Source organism: Lonchura striata, chromosome Z (assembly GCF_046129695.1).
Source record: "Lonchura striata isolate bLonStr1 chromosome Z, bLonStr1.mat, whole genome shotgun sequence".
In the NCBI taxonomy this organism is placed as follows: Eukaryota; Metazoa; Chordata; class Aves; order Passeriformes; family Estrildidae; genus Lonchura; species Lonchura striata.
This window is the reverse complement of record NC_134642.1, coordinates 65,364,453-65,387,345: the sequence shown is the minus strand read 5'-3', so window position 1 is coordinate 65,387,345 and position 22,893 is coordinate 65,364,453. Positions and strand designations below refer to the sequence as shown.

The 22,893-nt window shown below is 41.5% G+C and overlaps 1 protein-coding gene across 1 annotated transcript in view; it reads left to right on the top strand.

The window, feature by feature from the left end:
- Positions 1 to 22,893, top strand: part of GRIN3A (glutamate ionotropic receptor NMDA type subunit 3A) — a 66,851-nt gene that overhangs the window by 41,826 nt on the left and 2,132 nt on the right. The window contains exons 4-8 of the mRNA XM_021541456.3: positions 4,909 to 5,054; positions 6,600 to 6,715; positions 8,837 to 8,988; positions 19,747 to 19,911; positions 20,652 to 20,725. Coding sequence (XP_021397131.3) covers positions 4,909 to 5,054; positions 6,600 to 6,715; positions 8,837 to 8,988; positions 19,747 to 19,911; positions 20,652 to 20,725 — 653 coding nt within the window. The remainder of the gene's footprint in view (positions 1 to 4,908; positions 5,055 to 6,599; positions 6,716 to 8,836; positions 8,989 to 19,746; positions 19,912 to 20,651; positions 20,726 to 22,893) is intronic.

Here is a 22,893-nt window from a genome sequence, read left to right as displayed (position 1 = left end):
TGTCCTGGCACTGTCAGAGAAGTTAGAACTACAATAAAGCTCTGGTGTTTTCTTAAATACCGCAAGGCCTCCCTGTCTCAAGGGACCCAACAGCCATTTCACCTCCTCAGTGCTTGGCAGCATTCATATTTCCCTTTGTTTTGTTACACAGTGCAAGAAAACATTGCCTCTTGTTTGTTTCTCACCCATGATACGTTTTCTTCAGCAGTGAGACTTGTTCTTGGAAATGCTGGGCACAATCCACGTGTCCTACTGTCTGTCCTGAGAGGTCGCAGGGACAGCAGTGTTCAAAGTACACCAGTTGAAGAAATCACAGCTTTTTAACCTTTCTCCTGCACCTTCATCCTCTACTTCCCAGCAGCAGAACTTCCTAGCTCTTCCTCTCAAGATTGCTGTCTTCACAGAAGATAGGACATCCTCCGGAGCCATCCATCCCTGTCCTGTGCAGCAAGATCCTCTGGTCTTGGCATTCCACAGCCCTGAACCTGTAAAATCCAAGCACTCAAGTGCTCAAGACAAGCAAGGGCTCAGGCCCCTCTGGCTCCATGTCTCACTCATCTCTTGAGACTAGCCCAAACACTAAACCAGGTCCAAATGGGACATCACCACGTGTATCCTCACGACTTCGTGCAGCAACTTCCTCACAGTAGAGTGTGGAGCTGAGTCTAAAACTTTGGGGTGCACCTAAAGAATGGCCCCTCATGGTATACACCGTTGCTTCAAGTATAAAATAGTTCACTGATATGAAATCCATGATCTCCAGTATTTGAGATGCCAAAACGATACTGTTGGCCGCTGGAGCTTTCACCCCTTTTTTGGAGAGCCATTAACCAGCAGCACTAAAAGAATTTTTAACACCTTTTAACTTCTAACAAACAAAATATTAAAATACATTAGCAGTTAATAGCTTTTAACATAGCTACTCAATTGGCATGTTCATACCCCTGCTGTTGGACTGCCCAGGCTGTTGGTGCTTCCCTGCTGAGGCTCACAGCCAACTGCAGTTGGCTGTGATGGCCTTGCCAGAACAGCACTTAAAGGGCTGGTTGCTTGATAAATGCTAATGGGTCTTCAGAAGAGCGATCCAGGGAAAATTTCTTCACTGTAAGGGTTGTCAGGCATTGGAACAGGCTGCCCAGGGAAGCAGTGAAGTCATGAGCTGTAGAGGGGTTTAAAAGACCTGTAGATGTGTCTCTAGGGGGCATACTTTAGTGATGGGCTCAGCACTGTTGGGTTAGTGGTTGGGGTCTGATCTTTAGGGTCTTTTAAGCCTTAATGATTCTGAGATTCAATGATCTGATAAAGAAATTTAAATATCCTTATTTGACATACTGCTATTTTGCAATATCTGTGCCCATGACTATCTTCACATCTTGTTCAATGAATTGTCAAGCCAAGGCAATTGTGGTGATGATTTTCTCAGGACACAGAGTGCATAAATCCCACTTCACTGTTACCTCAGAGCCTTATCGAGGTCTGAACAAACCTTGTTCTTTCCTCTTCTTACAGTCACAGATGTACAAATGTGGAGGGACTTTGTAAGGCTGTCTAAGCCAAGTGCCAAGGAAACTCCTGTCTGGAGATGGATCCGCAGTTATTGCATTCATCTATTTTAATTGTATTTGAGTCACCAGCAAGCCTCCAGGTGCTCTGGATACAAAAGTCTTAACATTTTCTAGTGCCATTTACCTGCTTTGTGGTGGTTATTCACCTCTGACACTGAGTGTTGAATGAAGAAACACAGTATATACACAGAAGAAACACAGTATATACACAGAAGCTGAGAATCCCTTTAGTAGAAATTACTGTAATTTCAACAGCTATTTCTTCCAGTAAGATGGTCTTTATGTTTGCAATCACTGATAGAAATGTAAGTAAGTGCCTCCCCTGAAATATGAGTTTAAAAACCATAAATAAATACATAGAATCTATTCTTGATTCTTCAGATACTGATTTTTTAGACTTTATGATTTCTCCGAAGCCCTAGGCATTAACATTTGATTGTTGGTTTATAGAAAACAGAGAGATTCTTTCAAAATATAAGAAATATAAAAGAGAGAGAGCATGAGAAGCAGAAAATATTAGAAAAAAAAGGACAACTAATAAGGCAAGATTCAGAGCGAGACTATGGTATTTACCTATCCTGTCAGGATACAGGTATTTGTGGTTTCCGTCTTGTCACATAATCTTCCCAGGAGAGGACTACAGAAGGTAAGAAAACAGAAATGACAAGTGATGAGTCTTGTTTCCACCCTGAAGTTTTTATCTTCTGTTAAAGCAAGTAACCCTTAGCGCTCTTAGCAATCATCAGTGAAGTGCTTCTGGCAGCATTTAGCACTGTCAATCCACAAACCTGCAAGCAAACTTTTTCCTCCTGTGGGTAAACAGCAGTAAGAAGAAACAGAAGTCCTTGAAAGATATAGAGGGTTAAAACAACTGTTAACATTTATCCTTTGTAAAAGGAGTTGATCAAATACAAAGTTGCAGACACATAATGATGCTTAAGAAAAAGCAGAGATTACCAGAAGCAGATAGAACACTGGAACAATCGATAACTGAACAACTCCCTTGTAGGCTTCCCAAAACTTCCCAACAGGCATAGGATGTTGCTAGAGAAAAGATATTAAGCCAGATGGACTTCTGATATAATCAACATTTCGGTGTTGTCATCATTTGGGGTGAAATTTGACAGTGTACCCAGCATAAAGCAAAGAGTGGGCAGTCCTCAGTAAAGGGTTTAGGATAGAAAATTGCATGGAGATGCAGTTCACTGTTTTTGTACCAGCCTTTATCATTCAGGCTTAAAAGTTTAGCCAAATTCAGACATTGGTGACAGTCTCAGTGAGATATGCATTTTGGTGAAGACTTTATCTGCAGATCAGATGTTGCTCTGCAGTTGGCATCACTGGGCAGGCCACAAATTTAACAACATGCACCTAATTTGACTTGGAAAATGCCAGTGTGGTTCAGTGTTGGGTCTTAATGGGGTTTTCAGTCTCCTCATTAAAACTGCCAAGAAATAAAACCTAAAAAAATTAGTCCAGACTGTGGTGATGATCTTCTTGGGACAGAGAGTACATGAACCTCACTCCAAGTTCCTTCTTTAAACAGGTTGTCTTCAGTGTCTCAGGACTAGGGCAGGCAGCATTGTGCTGGAAGTCTCCATGATGTATTGGCACGGCACAACTCCTGTTATTTATGTCTTCTGGCATCTGAATGCTGCTCCCACACTCCCAGGCAAGAACATTTCCCTCTGTGCCCACAGTCCTTCTGGCACAGCACTATGGCCAGCACCAGATGGGGGCACATCCTGCACTGCTTCTCCCACAGACATCTACACCAGACCACATTAAAAAAAAAACCAACAACAAAAAAACACAAAACAAAACAAAAAAAACACCAAAAACAAAAAACAAAACAAAACAAAACAAAACAAAGCAAAACAAAAAAAAAAAAAACAAACCAGGAGGACTCCTCATACCCACAGACTTGGAATTAGTGGCAGATCTCATTCTTGGGTTGCAACACAGGGACCAGATCAGAAGACCACAAGGTGGTAAACACCTACCCACTTCAATTTTCAATTTCAGGTAAAAATTACCAGAAATACGGAATGCTCATAGCTTCCATGGCACCAGAAACACCATCAAAAATACCTTTTTCTCTTCCTTTTCAGACTAAACTGGGTGATAGTGAGTTTACATCCTACCTCTGCCATTCTTAAAAAAACTGTAGACACTCTTTTATCCCTGAGGTCATTGAAGAGAAGACTGGGAAAGGTCTTCTTATGGCTTTGTGCTTCCCTGCACTCTGTTCTGCTTAGATGATAATGCAGAAGCCAGATGGACTGGCAGAATGCTCCTTTGCTTGGTCTTTGCCAAGCAGATCGTGGCTGTGCTGAGATCATCTTTGCAAGCTGCTGTGATGTCTGTGAGCTTCCTGGGAAGCAAATACAGCATGACTGCTTCAGCCTTAGCTCTGTCTGGCTTCCTGTGCTCTGAAAGCTTGGCCTGTTAGAGGCTGGTGGGTAGCTGAAGGCTTTTTAATTAGTGTGGCTTGGCAGCACTTGGCCAGCTCAAGGAAGTGCTTGGCATAGTGGAAGATGCTGCCTGACTCCTCCATGGCAGCTTGAGACTTCCCCCAGGAGCCACTAAATGCTCCAAAGGCAAACAGAAACTTTGGAAAGAGGGGTCTGTGAGACCTAAACTGGGGTCCATAGGGCTGCAAATTGTGGAGTCAGTTCAGAGAACAGCCGGGTGCAGAACTGCAAAAAGACTCTGTGTGTATATCCACAGTTGCAGCCTGGGCCAGGCAGAGGGGAATTCTCCCTCCTTCTCACTGCCAGGGGAGACTTTTTGGTGACCTTTCAGTCCTCAGTTTGTCTGTGAGGAATGGCAGCTGACACTGTGATATGGTACCTAGAGACTTTTAGAAATGAACTGGGGTGCTACCTTTCTGCAGAAGGCTAAATTTCATCCCTAAAGACAAAGTAAAACATTCTGCCAAAACAAATCTAATCTGTGTGTCCTTTGCTGGGTACCCAGAGCCCAGAAGGTGGATTGTAGCCAGCCCAGAGGCTTCTCATAATGGTTCCTGAAACATTATCTGTTCTAGAGACAAATAATCACAATAAACACCTACATTTGGGTGTTCAGGGTGTTTCATGGGGATTGTTTTCAGCATTTGAAGAAAACCCTGAGAGTACACAGACAGGCTATTTAGCCACCTGGTAAGTCTTTCTATCTAGGCTTTTCCAGCAGCAGGGGAAGCTGCCTGCAGGAAAGCACCCAGAGAGGCAGGTCCACGAACATTGAAGATTTCTGAGGAACTGTTGGCACACTAGGGCTGAGATACCAGATGTGCTGGGAGGTAAATGTCTCTGCTAATCCTCTCCCGTCCTCCCTGCAGCTTCACCACCCATCCCAAGGGTTCCGGTTTGGCACAGTGCGGGAGAGCAGTGCGGAGGACTACGTGAGGCAGAGCTTCCCGGAGATGCACGAGTACATGCGGCGCTACAACGTCCCTGCCACCACTGATGGGGTGGCCTACCTGAAGTGAGCCCTGCAGGCAGCACCACACCTGCCCCCTGGCCAGTTGTTATGATCTGGTTATTACAATTGCTAAGAGAGATGCTTGGACTGAGGTGAAAATGAGGCCAAAGTCAATAGTATGGATTTTATTTAACAGTAAATGCGAGAGAGAGAGAGAGACAGAGGCGGTGGTGGTGATGATGGTGGTGGGGAGAAAGATAGTGACAGAGAGACAGATGTAGAAAATATCACCACTCCATGGATGCCATGTCCCATTGATCCTCTCCATCCCAGTGCTGAGGGTCCCAAAAAACATGGGAGTCCAATGGATTAATATGCATTTAGGTCAGCTGGGAATGCCTACCTAGGTGTGGGGGTGTCATCAGGTGAGGGCAATGTATAAACTCCTGGCAAGTTCCTGAGCTTGGAAGCCTTCCATCAGGCAGTGAGAAACATTCAGGAAAAAAACATCCAGTCTAAACAAAACCTGCCAATGAGGTTCCTCAGTGTGGTGGGAAGAAAGAAAGTTCTCCCAGAGGAACCTTAATTTATCATTAAAATTAATAAAAGAAGCACTAGACTGGTAAAAAGTAATGAAAGTCTTGTTGCTTTAGGGAATCATGGTGTCAGTGTGCCTCAGAGACATTTGTACTTAACAGTCTGGGGGTCAAAAACTTCTTCCAGGAAACAGGGGAGGTGGTAATAAGCCTGAAATCATTCATTCATTTTATCTTAAAAAGTGCCTGGCAGATGGCCTGAGAACTTTTCACCAGATTTTTTTTCCCTGTTGTTTCCTGTTTATATATTTTTCCTCAGACTTATCCTGTTGGTAGTTAAGACACATGGCAGTTCCTTGGGTCAAACTGCAGTCAATGGATTGAAATAAATGAAGTAATTACATTAGGAGAACACCCAGACTTTTAAGGGGACAGGAATGGAGGGTGCAATCCTGGCATCAGATGAGAGCAGGCACTGCTGCTGTTCTTTTGTATCATTATTTTTATCCAAACATGCTGTTCAGAAATGATTATTTTAGTAAAATTCAGTCATTGTGTTAATGAAGGCAACACAAGGAAAAGATAGATCTCCTTCCTTGAGTGAAGGAAATAATTTACCTTCTATTCAAGGAGAAAGGAGGAGAAGTACCTTTCAATAAGTTATCCTTCTGGTTTGTTGCTTTAATATCCCCCAAGTTTAACATCACAAAGAAACCAGGACAACAACAGTCTTTTAGCAATTTTTGATCTTCTCCACTAAAGCCTTGTGCCACTTTCAATTGAGTCAAAGTCCAACATTTTGTAGTGATTTTTGTCTTTCATAACAATAGTATTTTGTGGCAGCAAAGTAAGTCCTAAACACACTGACTGCTTTTAATGCACAAAGTTTGCATCTCATGCACAATTCCATCCTTCAAAATATAAATCAGTTTTCAATTTAAGTGCAGATGTGTAAATAGCAGTCCCTCGTCCCTGTTTTCATACAGTAATTTTCAAAAAAACTGCATAGACAAATGTTGCTGTCACCTAGACTGTGAAGTGATTGTGTTTCTGACTTTGATGTTGAATACAGGCATGATCCAGAGAAACTTGATGCCTTCATTATGGATAAAGCACTCTTAGATTATGAAGTGTCAATAGATGCTGACTGCAAGCTCCTAACTGTGGGAAAACCCTTCGCCATTGAAGGTAATAACCAGTTTTATGACACACTGCTCTGTTCCTCATGTGCTGAATTTGTTTTGTTGTGCTGTGGTATTGTCAGTGAAAATATGGATGTGAAACTGAGGACCCCTTGAGGATTATGACAAAATCCTCAGTGACTGAGCAGAACAAAAGCTTCAGCCTTTTTTTGTGGTTTTTTTTTTTTTTTTTTTTGATATCTCGTATCACTTTTACCACCTGTTTCCAGGCCAAGTTGGGTGGAGCTTTGAGCAACATGGTCTGGTAGAAGATCCCTCATGGTAAGCATTGGAATGAAATGTTCTTTAAGGTCCCTTCAAAGCCAAACTATGCTGTGATTCTATGATCTGTTGCAATGCTCTATACAGAAATCATTCCAGGTGCTCAGACAGTGTGTCTCCAGACAATTAGGAAGCAGAGACCATTTCCCTGCTCACCATGAAATAGAGGCCCCTGAAATGAGTCTTCTTTTCTGCCAGCTCTCTTTGTTGACATGGGTTCACAACCCAGTTCAAACATGTTCAAAATGCGGTTCTGCAGTTTCACTCTCATCTGAAACAGGCAAATATTGTTCCCATTTAAGATTCCAAATGAATCTATAGTTAATTGAGAAGGGAGCCTGTCCTGGTGCTTGGCTTCCTGAAGACTTGAGAAATTAGCAAGGACAGCTCAGAAGGCAGCCTGGAAACACAGCTGGTGTGAAACTGCTTCCAGCATGGATGAGTACATGGGCAGCAGACTTTAGAAACCACTTTTGTGATAGAGGCACAGTGGAAAGGACTGGTGCTTTCACTTTCTTTCCCTCCAAGGGCAATTGCTTCAGCTGCTCCCATCACACAATAAAACAACCTCCTTCAGAAACCTGATAAATCCCTTTCAGAAAGGTCAGCTCTGCTTCCACAACTTCCAGTCAAGTAGATTAGATTTCAATATAGGAAAAGAAACAAATAGACACTGAAATATATGTTTTTGGATGACTGGACTTCCTTCATATTACCCAATTACAAAAAAAAAGTATGGTGAAAATGTGATATTTATGAATCCTAGCTGTGCTAACTCTGAAACAAATCCTTTGATGTGACCAAATTTATTCAGGTGGAATTACAGACACAATGTAAAAAACTCAGCAGCAAGGAAGAAGCATTATAAGAACAGTTACCACCTCATCACTCATTAAAAAGTGAGCCATTGTCCTGGAAAATTCAGCAGTTGACTGTTTGTGAGGGTTTTTTTCTTTCTTCCTGTGTTGTTGTGGGTTTGTTTTTTTTTTAAGGAGACAGTCTGAAATTCTGAATTCTGAACTGAAAAACAAAAATCCACATTGGACTAGAAATTAATCTCTGCAGGCAATTGGCATGCAGCTGCATGTCTTTGTGGGATCAGTTGTATTTGTTAAGAATTTCTAAAGTCAAAGACCAGATTCTGCAAATAGAAGTACCACATTCAGAGTTACTGAATTCATTTTCACTTACACTAAGTTCTTTATCCACACTTTAACATGGTGGAAGACAACACAGCTAAAACTGCACAATTGGCTAAAAACTTCATTTCTTTATTTATTATCTGAAAGTCCCTGTCAGTGCCAGAGCAGCACTGAAAGCATAGCCCCTGGGCTTTAAATTGCTGAGTGATAACAGTGAAGATTGCTTCTGTATATATTTACATGCATACAGCTCCTCATCAGAAAATACATAGGACGAAAATGTCACATCTGACACCACAGTCACATCCATTGCTCTAACAATGCAAGAGGATTACAGAATGATTTATGTGACACCTGAGGACCTTTTGCATTGCTGAAAGAATCCATGACAACGGCATGAAAAGGTCTGTGTTTCTAGAGAAAATATTTATTAATCCACTGGCTCCATTTTAAGTTTTTGAACCTCTAGTTTTACATACTTCTTGTGTAGCTTTAATAATTTTGAATTTGCTTAATCTGTTTATATTGGGTGGCTTTATTTTGCAACAAAAAAAGTCTTGTCTCAGCATTCTTAGACCACAGTAAGCCAGTTTTGAGCTGACTGTCTGAAACAGTGTTAGCTTGCTCTTCCATGCTGAAATGAACATACTTCAGTAAAAACCAAACAAGAACGAAAGAGATGATTGTACTGCTCTCCCTTCTAGGTTATGGCATTGGTCTTCCCCCCAACTCTCTACTCACCTCAAACATCTCTGACCTGATCAGCCAGTACAAATCCCATGGCTTCATGGATGTTCTGCACGACAAGTGGTACAAGGTTGTTCCCTGTGGAAAACGAAGCTTTGCCGTCACGGAGGTGAGCGATGAACTTGGGTCACTTAAGTGAGGCTTTGTGCAAGCTGACAGTTATTTCCCCTCATTCCTATTGGCATGCCCACATGGCAGGGAATGAGTGGCAGCTGAAGGGAAGGAGGAGGCTTCAAAGGAAGCAGCTGCTGACCCAGGCAGCAATCAGGTCAGAGCAGGAGGAGTGGGACTGTGCTGCTGAGTGAGGCACCAGGGAGCTTCTCTGGAGACAAGCAGGGCAGGAAGGGGCAGTAAAAATCATGATCTGGCACATTTCATAGCAAACCTGTCTGAGTCTGATTCCACTCAGCTGTGCATGTATCAACACCCACAGAGAGAGGGGGAGCTCAGGACATCCCAAATTTTTAATACACCCTGACCACTTCCCAACATGGGTGGCAGATACCTGTACCAAAGATTGAATTTTAGGCTAGAAATGGTCTGTTAAGACACCATGCCAAGAAGAGAAAGGAAGTAGGTCTCACTTTCATGTAGATCTATGAGAAATTGAAATAAATATTTACGAATATACATCCAAGTTCCACATTGGAGGAGTTACGCCATTATTTATGAGAAAAAGATAACTCTTACCAGAATAGTTTTTCCTCAAGTTCCCCAGACTGTCAAGTGAAAAAATAAGATAAGTATTGAAGAATCAAAAGCACCAGCAATGTCTGAAGCTTATAGTGTACTCTTTTAGCTCAAGGTCTTCCAGTTAGAATCCTGCTGCTTCCTTCTCAGAGTGTTGACCCAAATGCCAAACACACACTTGGTGTTCCCCAAGGAAGTGGAAGCATTCTCCTGCCAAACAGAACTCAGTTTCCTGGGTTGTGACTCCCACTTTCAATGGTGAGCTGCAAGGCTCTGGCTGACTAAATCACTAGAATGTTAGCAATTTTTAGAGATAAAACAAAGCAAATATTTATTTGGCATTTTTAATATAAAATTTGTTGGGGTATTTCTGCATGTCTTACTACTTTTTATACTTTTAATTACAGTTTTGTCAATAGGAAATAAATTATATTTTAACATCAGATATTTATAGAAGGAAATCTAATATTTTTTATCTAACTTACTAATTTTTTATTTTTTTATGGGATTAATTCAACACAAGAAAGCAAACTTAAACAGAAGTGTGTATTCACTAATCTTTCTGATTTACCTTATCTGAAGATTGTAGTATCACCTAAAAAGGGAATTGTATTTTTAAAATGCCAGTTCCTTCAATGACTTCTCGTTACTCTGCATTTTAACAAGTCATTTGAATTAAATCCTAGGAAATGACAAGGTAATGTTATAAATTACCTCAATGTTGCTTAAAACTCAATACATTTATAGCAGAGAAAAGTTACCTTCCTAATAATTCCCTAGTAATGTGACAAAAGGAGCTTCCTCTGATCATGTCTTACCCCACAGCATTCATCTGGAGCTGTATACTCTCTATTCTTAGTCATATAATAAATTCCAGTTAAAAGTACAATTTAATTAGTAGTGGTTTTCTCCCACAACATATGGTTGCTTCTTTAAGTCTGTAGAGTGAGGTGCTCAGATCCCCTGGGAGGGGCATGAGATGATCCTCTTGGCTGCAGAAGTATTAGAACCTGAGTAACACCTACCCATAAAAATTGTAAATAGGTATACTTATATGGGGGTCCTTGCTCAAAATGTTACCAATAAAGGTGCATGATCAAAATTCCTCAAGGACTACCAACCAAGGGAGAGGAGGTGGGACAAAAATCTGCTCCAGTCTGAAAAGAAAATTCAGATTTTGCACTGTGAATAGTCCCATGGAATTCCTTTGTTTTTTGTTTTTTTTTTCCCACTACTGAATAGGCTTTAACCACAGGATTTTAAGGGAGGCCTTAAGCATGGGGCCACATCTGGAGGACATGTTGTGCTTTTATGTAATTAAGTCTTTTGAGTACAAGCTCCCTGTGAAGTCCAAAAAGAAGAGCAGGTGTAGCTGCTCCCAGGCTGGCTGTCTGACCATAGTCCTTATTTGATCTTCAGCTGCACTAATTCAACATGCACAACTGAGTTTTTTGTTCAGAAGCTAAAGTCCAACAGGTTGGTTCAGGTGTCTGAACTGAAGGACTCCGTTCATGGAGTCCAACAAGGCCAAGTGCAAGGTCCTGCACCTGCATGTGGGCAATGCCAAGTGCAGATACAGGCAGGGCAAAATACAGAACGGATTGAGAGCAGCCCTGTGGAGAAGGACTTGGCGCTTTGGTGGATTAGAAGCTAAAGATGACCCGGCAATGTCCTCTGGCAGCCCAGAAATCCAAAGATGCCCTGGGCTGCATCACTAAAAGTGTGGGCAGGAGGTCGAGGGAGGTGATTGCGCACCTCTGCTCACTCTGGTGAGATCCCACCTGGATGGGGTCTGCATCCAGCTCCAGGATCCTCAGCATAAGAAGGATATGGCACTATTGGAGGAAATCCAGAGAATTCCACAAAGGTGATCAGAGGGCCTCTCTGCTCTGGAGCCAGGCTGTGAGAGCTGTGAGTGTTCACCTGAAGAAGAGAAGTCTCCAGGGAGACCTTAGAGCCCCTTCCAGAGCCTAACTGGGATCCAAGAGAACTGAAGAGGGACTTGGACAAGGGATGGAGTAACAAGATAAGGGGAATGGCTTTATACTGAAAGAGGTAGGTTGACATGAGATAAAAGGAAGAATTTAAACATTAAGGTGGTGAGGCCCTGACAGAAGTTGCCTAGAGAATCTGTGGCTCCTCTACCCCTGGAAGTGTCCAAGGCCAAGTGGGACAGGGCTTGGAGGAATCTGGTCTGGTGGTTGGTATCCCTGCCCAGGGCAGGGGGTTGAAACTAGATGGTCTGTAAGGTCTCTTCCAAACCACTCTATTCTAGGATTCTGTAAATCTTAAAAGTCAGTCAAAGGTCCTTATGCAATCAGAAAGTGACCAGAAGCAGAATACCACTTGCAAGTCTATGCCATTTGTGGGGTAACCTCTACTAAGTCCAGATCTTCATTTTTCTAGTTGCCTCACTTTTAAGGCATCTCCCACATGCATCCCCCCTCTTCTTCATCCATTCCTTTTGGGCAAGAACCTGCAGATTTTAGAATGTGTGAATTCTTAGTTGGGAGAAATTTACTAAAATTAACAGCCAAGCAGCAAACACTCTCCAAAGTACAGGTTCCCCACTGTTACAGCAAGAAGCATGGGAATTAGTCTTGGACTTACCTTTATATTAGTTTGTATCATTTACTCCTGTACAACCCAAAAATCTCTGTAACTTAACTCCCTGCACTCAGTCACAGTAGTATTCTACAGATTCACTGAAGAGTGGGCAATGTTCAGCACAGAAACAGATTATTCATTTTTTGAAAAAGTCTCAACTTCTCGGTGGGTAGTCATTCACACAGATTGTATACCAAAGTGAGACTCAGCAATTGCCTTTTGACAGCACAAGTGAGGATTTGTATTCTTCTATATCATTTTGATAAATTTGGTCTGTGACATGCTGCACCTGTTGACCAAGAGTAATGACACCAAAATGGGAATATATGTAGGTGAAATACTGATCAGTATAGCCTTTAAACTGGTGAGAAATCCATCATCCATTTTGGTCATTACCTCTTTAGTTGTACCTAATTCTTATCCACCTGCCACTCCTGCCTACTGAAGTTAATTTTTCCACAGATTTGTTTTGAGCTCTATCTTCCTACTCACCATTTTTTAGTAATCTTACACTGGGAAATTATATTTCCTGTAGCAGAACTCACTGCTAGCTCTTCCCATCTCTCTCTATCTGGCAGTGGATGAGCACTTTGCTTATTCTAAATCACATTTCAAAACAAAGTTGTCCTGGAAGGAAATTATTCAGCCTGGGGCTGAAAGGTTTGCAGTGATCCTTCAAGATGGGAAACCAATAAAGATAGTTTCTTTTCTGAAAGTGCAGAGATCAGAAATACTTGACTCTGCTGCTTTGCATGAACCTCTCCAGCAAAACCACTTACACAAGGCATCTGGCCCTGATCATTTAATGACCCACTGGATCATTTATGGGGGATGCAGCTAACTCAGGCTTGGAAAGAACACTGTAGTGAGCTGCACTTTACCCTCTCCACTGCAGAGGGTGGCAGTGGCTGTTCTTGGTGAGTGCTAGCCTCTAGCAATATTGCTTGGGTTTAAAATTGTCATGTTCTAGTTTCAAATTAATGTCTCTGTGTCAAAATTGCTGAGTTCCCTACTTAGGGTGAAACATGGTGCAGGAGGGATGAGGGAATGCCAGAGTTATACTTGCACATCATATCTGGACATAGTCAATGTATTTTGTTTTTATTTTGCATACAGTACACTCAGCTCTTCCTCTGTCCTCCTGTTATTCTCACTGATTTCTCTTCAGAAGGAGCCAGGCTCTTGGGATTTGCCTTTCCACCCACTAGCTCCACACAATCTCAGAAGAGACTGCAGAGAGAAGGTTTTTACCAAGAAGGTGGAAAATCAGAAAGTGAGCACAATGTTTCCCAGAGAGATGGTGAATGCCCCATCCCTGAAAGTGTTCAGCCATCCCTGGAAACATCCAAGGCTCCGAACAAGCTGTTGTAATTGAATATGGCCCTGCTCATTGTGGGGCAGTTGGACCAGATGGCCTTGAAAGATCTCTTTCAACTCAAACCAGTCTATGATTCTGTGATTTTTGGGAACCAAAAGCTTTGTGATTTTCTGCTCCTGGAGCAAAGCAGCTCTGGAACTCAGCCAGCTGGCCAGCAGGCAGGGGTATCCCTGAAAGGCAAAATGCCTGCAGTCAGTGGGTTTAGCTGCTCAGGCCAGGCAGTGATGACCAGGGCAGGGTTTATCAAGACACCACAAAAAAGAAGAGCCCTTCCTGGTCCATGGTTTGGGAGAAGCTAATTGAGTGCACACAATCTTTAATAGCTTTTTAGCTACACTTTAAAAAATGTTACTGTTGAAACTGTATTTTCTGTTTCACTTGAAAGGTTTGCATTTCTCCTTTTTATATTCAAATTGGTCACAGGATACCTGGAACTCTAGAACTTAGACTCTAAGTCTAAGAGCTAAAACTCTAAGGCAGTTCAGTCAGATAACAACCAAAAAATGATATATTGCCACATACCATTATCCCAGCTATTAATATCAGTATTTGCTGATGCTTCACACAAATGGTATCTAACCTGACATTTAAAATAACAATATATGAAAGCACACAGACCCTTGCAGCCCAAAGTGACCCTGACCTGGTGATGCTGGGGAAGGCAAAGTGCCATGAACCTCCTCCCAGTGCCTGAGGTATAAGTCCATGCTAACAGTGGGGACTGGTCTTTAAGCACAGCCTTCCATCTGATCCAAACCAGCCACATAGCAAATAATAAAAAAAATCCTTTCATCTTAGAATCATGGAATAATTTAGGTCAGCAAAGACCTCTATGATCAATTAATCCAACCATTAATGCAGCACTGCTAAGTCCACCACTAAACTGTCCCTAAGTGCCACATCTATAGGTCTTCTAAATCCCCTCAGGGATGGTGACTAATCCTCTTCTCATCTCCTATCAGTGATGGGATCTGTTGATGGCTGTTCTCTCAAGTTTCTGAAGGAACTTGCTCAAACTCTGGTCTTTTGCCTGAATTGATGACCTTTGGCCTCAGCATCACTCAAGAGGCACAATCAGACAGTGCCTTATTCAACTTGCCATGATTTTACCCAGTTGTCATCCAGAAAATTGTGCCTTTCTGGTCTGTGTTTTTCCTAGTACCCTTAAAGGTTAACCAATAGTTTTCTTTTTTGTTACACCCATCACCTGACAACTCAACAGTGATTTTTCCAACCTTGAAGTTCTGTTTTATCTTTGTCCCCGGCGTACTGCAGGTGTCAAGGGAAGGCCATACATTCACTTCCAAAAAGGAAACAAACTGCCCTGTGCTCATAAATAGCAGCTGCCCAATAGTCACCTTTCACAGCACCCTGTTGCCAAAGCATGATAAACAAAGAACAGGGGAAAAAGCTTCTGCTGTACCAAGGCACTTTTCTGAGTCTGCACATATGCTGTCTGGGGGGAAGAGGTGACCCCTGCCCACAGGAGGAACCACGAATGTTACCAAAAAGGGTCTCACAAAGTGACAGAAGTTGCATTGACAAGGGGTCATCTCAGTGTGCGAAAAGACAGTGGGTTCTGAGTTTTCACTGTGGAAAAAAATACTTTGCACACAGTCCTGCAGAAAGGAGTGAATGAGTACTGACTCTGTCAACAGAGTCAGAAGAAGATGTGTCCTGCAAATGAGTAAAAGATTTAGATTCATCCATTGAAACTGAAAACAAGCAAAAGAAAAAGGTGACTGTCTGAAGAGGTACTGACAGGGCTTGGAAAATTGATGAGTAGAAAATAAAACATTTATTACAAAACAGTGTTTTTCCAGCTCTGTGCAAAAGCCCTCACAACAATCAGGGAAAGGAACTTGTTTTGCCAATCTGAGTATCTTTATTTTGCATATTTAAATATTTACAGTATCTTGAAATTTGTCACTTGAAACACTAAAGCCATGGTCATTAGTCTTTGCTATGAATAATCCCCCTGAAGAGATTAAATATGTATTATTTTTAAGCTGCCACTTCTTTGAGAGCACAGAAAGCCATAAGAATGAAGATAGTCTAAAATTAAGTCTCTCTGCAGCTACAAGAAATGCCACAATATGGAGAGGGGGGACATGTTTTAGTAACACTTAGCTGACTAAATAAAAGCATCAGTATCAGTAGGATTTTGCAAGCCTACTGAGATGTGTAAATGAGTTTAGAATTTTGCTCTTCATATCCATTTATCCTTACTAATTCCTTCTCAGCACAGGTGCTGCAAAACTGTACTTCCAAACATCAGCAAACCTTTTTAAAATCCTTACAGGGAAAATGCAATCAAGAAAATGCAGCTTATCATTATACTTAATACACACATTATACCCATATTTAATATTTGGGTTCAGCAGTGTGTAGCACCAATAGCTGTGCTGTGCTGCCAACTTGCAGATTATCCACAAGAATCTTTACAAGCTTCTAATTAGTCAAAGTTGAACCACAGGAGTATTTGATGACTTACTCAGTGCAGCCAGGTAGAGTAAAGCATTTACAATCTCCTGTAGCAGGGAGTAAAACAGAAGTTCTTCCCATGAAAACAAATGCTGAAGTCATTAATGTTGTTTTTGTCTCTGCTGCCTGCTCCAAAGTGAACACAAATGTCAGACTGGCTTCTCTGCATCCCTTTGCTTCTGTTCAGGATTAAAAAATAACAAGGCATATAACTAGAGTGGAAACAACAGGAAGTATTTAGATAGCAATTGTATATATGGGTTGATAAATAAAATTCAGGGACGTATTGTTAAAAAAGCACATATCTTCTCTTGTATTTGTTGGTGTCTAGAAAATGCCAATTTCCCAATTTGCCAGTGGGAAACAACTTGGAGGCTGTTGCAACTGTTGTGCTTAGCACCCATTAGCAGTAATTATCACAGGATTGACTACACTGCTTATTGCTCCAGAACTATTATATGGCTGTAACTGAGTTCATTCTAAAATGCAGGGAGCTACCTCCTCGATTGATGATTACAAACTTGGAGCAAGGACTTCATTTTTATCCTGGCTTAATACAGAATTCACCACATGGTGGACTTTTATTCCTTAAAAAAAAAAAAAAAGAAATAAAAGGAAACAAAAATAAGATATTGCAGTAGAGAAATCCAACAGTTTGTTTTCTGTAACCACCCCCAACCCACACACCCACTCCCCTGGCCCCTACCCCTTGAGCAGAGGAAAGCCCTAATGCAGAGAACTACTTTTTTCCTGCACTTTCCACGTATATTCTATGCATGCACCTAAAAAAACTTAAAAGAGTAACAAAATAAGTATTAGAGCTTGACCCTCTAATGAGCAGAGCCTCTATTAGAGGCTAAAAATGAGATGTGCCTCTATTAGATGGTTTCCTTTACTATTTAAGATGTATGTCTCTAGAGTAATTATGGACAACTGATAAATAGCCATTTTACAATGGTTTGTAAATGTCCTGATACTGCTGTGTATAATCATTCCATACACTCCACACTGTATTATTTCTCCCCTACCTTATTTTTCCCCTTAATTTAGTCTCAAAAATTTCCTTCTACTGTACAGCTGTTATCATGCAGCTCTCCCAATGCATTACCTTCTTCATTGCTAGATGAAATATTACTGATGCTTTGTTTTGGCACTTCCTTTGTTAGGAAAAGATGTCTTGTTTGGGACAATTTCAAAAGCCATCCATTACAGGTGAAAAACTCATCTGGGATGACAGTGCTGGAATTTCTTTCACCTGCTTCCAGGGAAGGTAAAAAACAATTCTGCAGAGCTGACAGGACAAGGAGCCAGACTCTCATCAGCATAAATCAGAGAGGCTTTGCTGAAGATAAGGGAGTTATTTTTCATTTAAGGAGCTGGCCAAGTGTACTTTCTGCAGCAGTGCTGGAGTGACATCAAACACTGACCCCAGGCATTCAGGAACCCCCACTGCAATAGGGCTTTTTCTTATTGTTTTGAATGTCTAGGCTTTTATAATATCACATTAAACCTAGTCCCCATGGCAAGAACTACCCACAGGCTGTTACTCTCTGTGACATCCAACAGCTGGAGTCTAGGAGCATCGGTGGACTAAGTGTATTCATCAGATGACTGAGCAAACACATAATTATTTTAATTATTGTTCTGTTTGTTCTCATGTTTACTGTTAGCTCTGCATCTCTAAGTTATCGTATACTTGCCTTTGAACACCCTTTCTGGGAAGGGAGTGATTTGCATTAGAGCTTCCTGGAGAACTGGCAAAAGTACCTTTTACCAGTATGTTCAGCTATTTGGGATAGCAGGTTTTTTACTTCTTACAGATACTTAACAGATGTGCCAAATTCAAAGATGGGCCATACTGAGGCCTTAGCTCTGAGACCTCTGAGAAAAAGACCTCATTCTTATTTTATTGTACCTAGGCTAAAAGTTGGGCTTCACTGTCAGACCTACAGTCAAACATGTTGGTGCTTTAGCAGTGTAAAGAATTACTGTCTGTAATCTCTGTGTCATCCTCCTATGCCCCTAAAGGACAAACTATGAGACAGCAGGTCAATAAGAAATTGTGATGTGGAGAGGCAAGTTTTGCCTTGAGGTTGAATTAATGCAGTTTCCATATCAAAAAAACCCTTGTGCCAAAATTCTGACACACTTCTAACCCAGAGCCACTTCACTATGGCTTTTTATGGTTTCCAGGTGGCAGTTTCTTTAGAAATTGCTTTTACACCTCCATTAGACCCTTCAACACCCTTGAAGTGTTTATTCACTGAGACAAAAATTCTAGTCTCGAAAATTCTCCTCAGTGTGCTTTGGGGCAAAGAGGTTGATTTTGGCATAGTATCCCCAAAACAAGGGTCCATTGCCAGTGCCAGGATGGAAAAGTTCTCACTCTACTAGATTGCTGAAGCTCTGTTCTTGTAAAAAACCCATGATAATCTCATACCATTTTGTTCTTCTTCAGAGCAGAAGTATGCAAACCAGAAATCAAATATGCAAACCAGAAGAGAGAAATACAGCTCACAGTCACCCAACAAAAGTACACAGTGGGACTTCCAAGCCCTCAGCTTCAGTGGACTCATTGGTTACAAACTCTGTGGCTTAAAATTACCTTAGAACAAGACTTCACAAATATTCTGTGATGTATCTTTTGACTAATCCAGTTTCTTTTTCCAGCTTATAGAAATAGTCATAATAAAGCATAATGCCACCCCCACCCATGGAGAAAATGAACACAATAGGTCCAGTGTAGCAGCATTGCAGATGACACACAGCCCTTCTCAAACTCTCCTCCTCTTTTTTTTGTTGTTTGTTTGGTTTTTTTTCTTTTTTTCTTTTTTTTCTTTTTTTTTTTTTTCATTTACTTGGCGAGTAACATTGTTTAATAGAAAGACAAAACTGAATTTTGTGTTCCTGGAAATATTTCCATAGCAATCTGTGGGCAGTAATTTTTCACAAGGGATTTTAGTTATTTATAAACTTAGTTATGGAGGCCTGAGAATAAAGGTACTATATGCATACCTCACTCACACATTGCAATGCAGGTATCTGTGATACAGATTTCTGCTCTACACAGTTTCTTGGCGTTCAAACATTATTAATGCCAATAAGACAAATTAATTAAAGGCTTTCTCTCCTACATTAAAAGGGTGGGTTGGCAGAAAAAGGTGGGAATGGTCCTGTTTTCCATAGTTGCAGTCAGAGTTCCTAAAAACCACAGTTACAGTCCAGTTAATGTAGGGAGTGGAGGGGTGCTGTGTTTGTGCAACTTATATCACATTTTCTCCATGACCCTCCATCAAGGCTAAAGCACAAAAAGGGAAAGTTCACAATCAATTACCTGAAAATATGAACAGTAGCTCACTGCTGATGAAGGACTTACTTTACAGTTCATTGACTACATTCTATCAGGCAGTACTTGCTTTTACAAATGTGAAGACACTGCACATTCTTGTACATGTTTAACACTCTACCTCATTAGGGGAATGACTCAAATTCCCTGGTGTTTAGCTGCCTTCCCATGACAGATCCTTTGCTGTGACTCAACAACAAGCAGCACAGAAAGGCATTGCTGTGAGCTGTATCCATACTATTCTGCATTATTTTACCACTGTGTATTCAGTCAGACCACATTTCCACATAAGAAAACAAAATATCTGCTTCAGCACACTAACAACCTCCTGCATCAACTCTCCCTTTTGATTTTATCCACAGACACTACAGATGGGGATAAAACATTTCTCAGGGCTCTTCGTGATGTTATGCATTGGCTTTGGTTTGTCCATTCTCACCACCATTGGGGAACACATCGTGTACAGACTGGTCCTGCCACGAATCAAGAAGAAATCCAAGATGAAGTACTGGCTCCACACCAGTCAGGTACGTGTTCTGAAGAGACCCTGTGAAAGTTGTGTGGCTGACTAAGAAAACCTGGACAAGAACAAGGTATAAAATGGTCTAAGAGCATTTGAAGACAGTGGGCATTTGAATGGTGACAGTGGCTCCTGAAGCTTGAAGAGGCTGAGCTAAGGATGGAATGGGAAGCACAGAGGAAATTATTTAAATATTCAGTTGCAAAGCTCACAGAGGGACCCTTCCATTTGCACTTGTAGCCTCACATCTCAGCTCTTTTGGATGTTGGAAGTAACAGTGTTGTTATCCTGAACTGACAAACCAGAACATTTTATCTCACTGTTACAGGTTCCCAAACCTGTGAGGCATGCAGGAAATGCTGGGGAACCTCCCTCATTATTCTAGAGAAACTCATGGGACAGAATTGCTCTGGATGTTTGCTTTAAAGGAATAAGTTACAGCAAAAGGCACAAAAGGAAAGAACATCCATTGCTTTAAAGCAGCACAGTGGGAGAAATATTTTAAAACTAACTTAACACCAAGGATTGTTCCCAAACTACTAATCAAACTTTCAGCTTGCCCTTCTTTGGGAACATACAAGAAAATAAAACTGTTGTAATGACAAAGCACAGACAATTGCTTGTATCCTTTGATGTGCAAAATAATTTATGCTCAAATCCATCAGAAAAAGCCCAAATTGTTTACCTATTTGTGGAGCCGTTTTTAGTCTTACTTTTACTGATTTATGTTCCTCTTTTTTCCTCTAGAGATTACATCGTGCTCTGAACAGTTCATTTATTGAGGAAAAACATCAGCCTAAGAAAAAACGAGTAGAAAAGAGGTAGGAAATTCTCCATGCCTTAAAATACAAACTATAAAAATTACTTTGAAATTAAATACCTTCTGCTTGGATGTGTAGTTATGAATCTAATACACACCAAAGGTAATAGAATTAAAAAGAAAATAACAGGAAACAAGATAGAAGTGACAAATAAGGGAGGCAGAAATTTATTTTTTTCTACTATTAAACCTAGCAATCTTGTTCTTTCATGATTTTGCATACAGCTAATAAAAAACCTCCCATTCCAAAGAGAGGCTTCGCAGTTGAAGTCAACTGCCCTTGGGTTTAGGGAATGAATGACTCCTGTACCAAAGCACTGGCAGGTAACCAGGGCTCCAAGAGGCAGAGACTTTAGAGAGAAAGAGAGATCAGGCACTCACATGCTGAAACTCCTTCAGCTCTCTTCTTTTATAGAATGAGAAATAAGAAAGCCGAGGAGGGGCAAATGCAGTCCTTTGAAAAAATATTGTGTCTAACAAGTCCTGTGGGAGAAAAAACTTGGTCTTGTTTTCATAGCTGTGTCTTCTGCAGAGGAGATAATGGGATGTACAGCTTCCAGGAACATAAGGCATTGCATGGAACTGTGCACATGCTCAGCAATTGGTGCACTTTGTAAGGACACAGACAGCAGCACTGCTTCTCTACAGAGAAGTTCAGGCACAGAGTATAGAATTAAAAAGGTCTTTCAGAATGTTACTGGATGGTTGGCCTGACTGAAACCTACAAATAGGCTGTGTTTCTTTGATGTTCCTCTGCTAAAGGCAGCAAATATAAAGGAGTAAGTATCTCTTAAGTTCCTAAGCTGCCTTTATACACGCAAGTGTCTAAAAATGCCTGCAATTGATCTCCTCTGTTCATTCCTTCATCTTATCAAAGAACACCATGTATGGAACTTCCTTGCACACAACCACTCCTGGCTTTTGATCTGTGAGCAGTAGGAGAGGCCATGAGTGCTGCAAAATGTTTCTTCCTGCTGCACCGTCCTTGGTGGGTGGAACAGGAGGAGACGGTGCATCAGCCCCCAGGTAATGGCTTACAAAAAGATTGTGCAAATAGTATTCCACCTTAGGAGAGTGAAGATGTTCTGCTGTCCAAAGCCTTCTGCCCACACAGCAGTCAGCCCTGAGTCTGTGTATGCACACCCACCCACTGTCCTTGCTCTTCTCAGCATCTCGGGGCTGCTGTGTGCACAGAATTGGGATGAATTTAACTTGACAGACCCACAAATGGGGTGTCCAGCTTGTCATGAATACTCATGTGGCAGGGCACAACTCAGAGCTCTCAAATCACATTATCACAGGTCCCTTCATTCCTGCTGGGCACTGAGGAGCTCTTAAAAGTACCAAAGACACAGAAAACAGGTGGAAAAAATTGGCATCATGCTACTGCTGGTATCCTCATGGAGAAAAATCTGTTGGGTTTTTTTAAGGTCATCAAAAACTATAAAATCTGCTCAGCATCAGTAGCCCAATTGTAAATGGTTTTATTGACTTGGTGAAACTGGAGTGCTAACTGTGGTCTCTGGTACTTGTTTAAAATCATCTGCCTAAACTTGAGAGTATTCCTATCTTTTATTTTGAAATATGAGAAAATAGCTGATCTCTACAAAAATAAACAACTCTACATGCACATCCCTGCTGGGATTCCCTGAGCTCTCCGGAGCATGATCCAGGCAGGGGCCACTTCTCCTGCCTGAACCCTCCTCTCCTGCCTCTCTTCCAGTACATGTCTTGGAAAACTCCCCTGATCGCCACCTCCTTGAACAAAATTTCCACTTTCCAAAGTTCCTTTACTGCAGGCAGGTGAGAAAAGTAGCTACTCCTTAAACCAGCTGCTTTCAGCAGTCACAACCCTGAAATATCAACCTCCTTCCTTAACCTGCCCATGGGGAGCTCACACCCAGAGGCTGTTTGGATAGCCACAGAAGTGCTCAAGGAGGGAGCAGTTTGAAACACAACTCCTTCAGAGTTTAAACCTCCCTTTATCAAATGAACACACATCAACCTGTCCCAAAGGGAAAGCAGGCAGGAAAGAGAAGCTCGTCTCCCACAACAGCAAAATCTATGTTTCCTTCTGTTCCAGTTGGAGGATGGAGGCCATGGGCTACTCTGTGTTTTGGGAAGGAGCCTTGGGAATTGGCCTGATCTGGGAGGCCAGCAAAGGGAAGT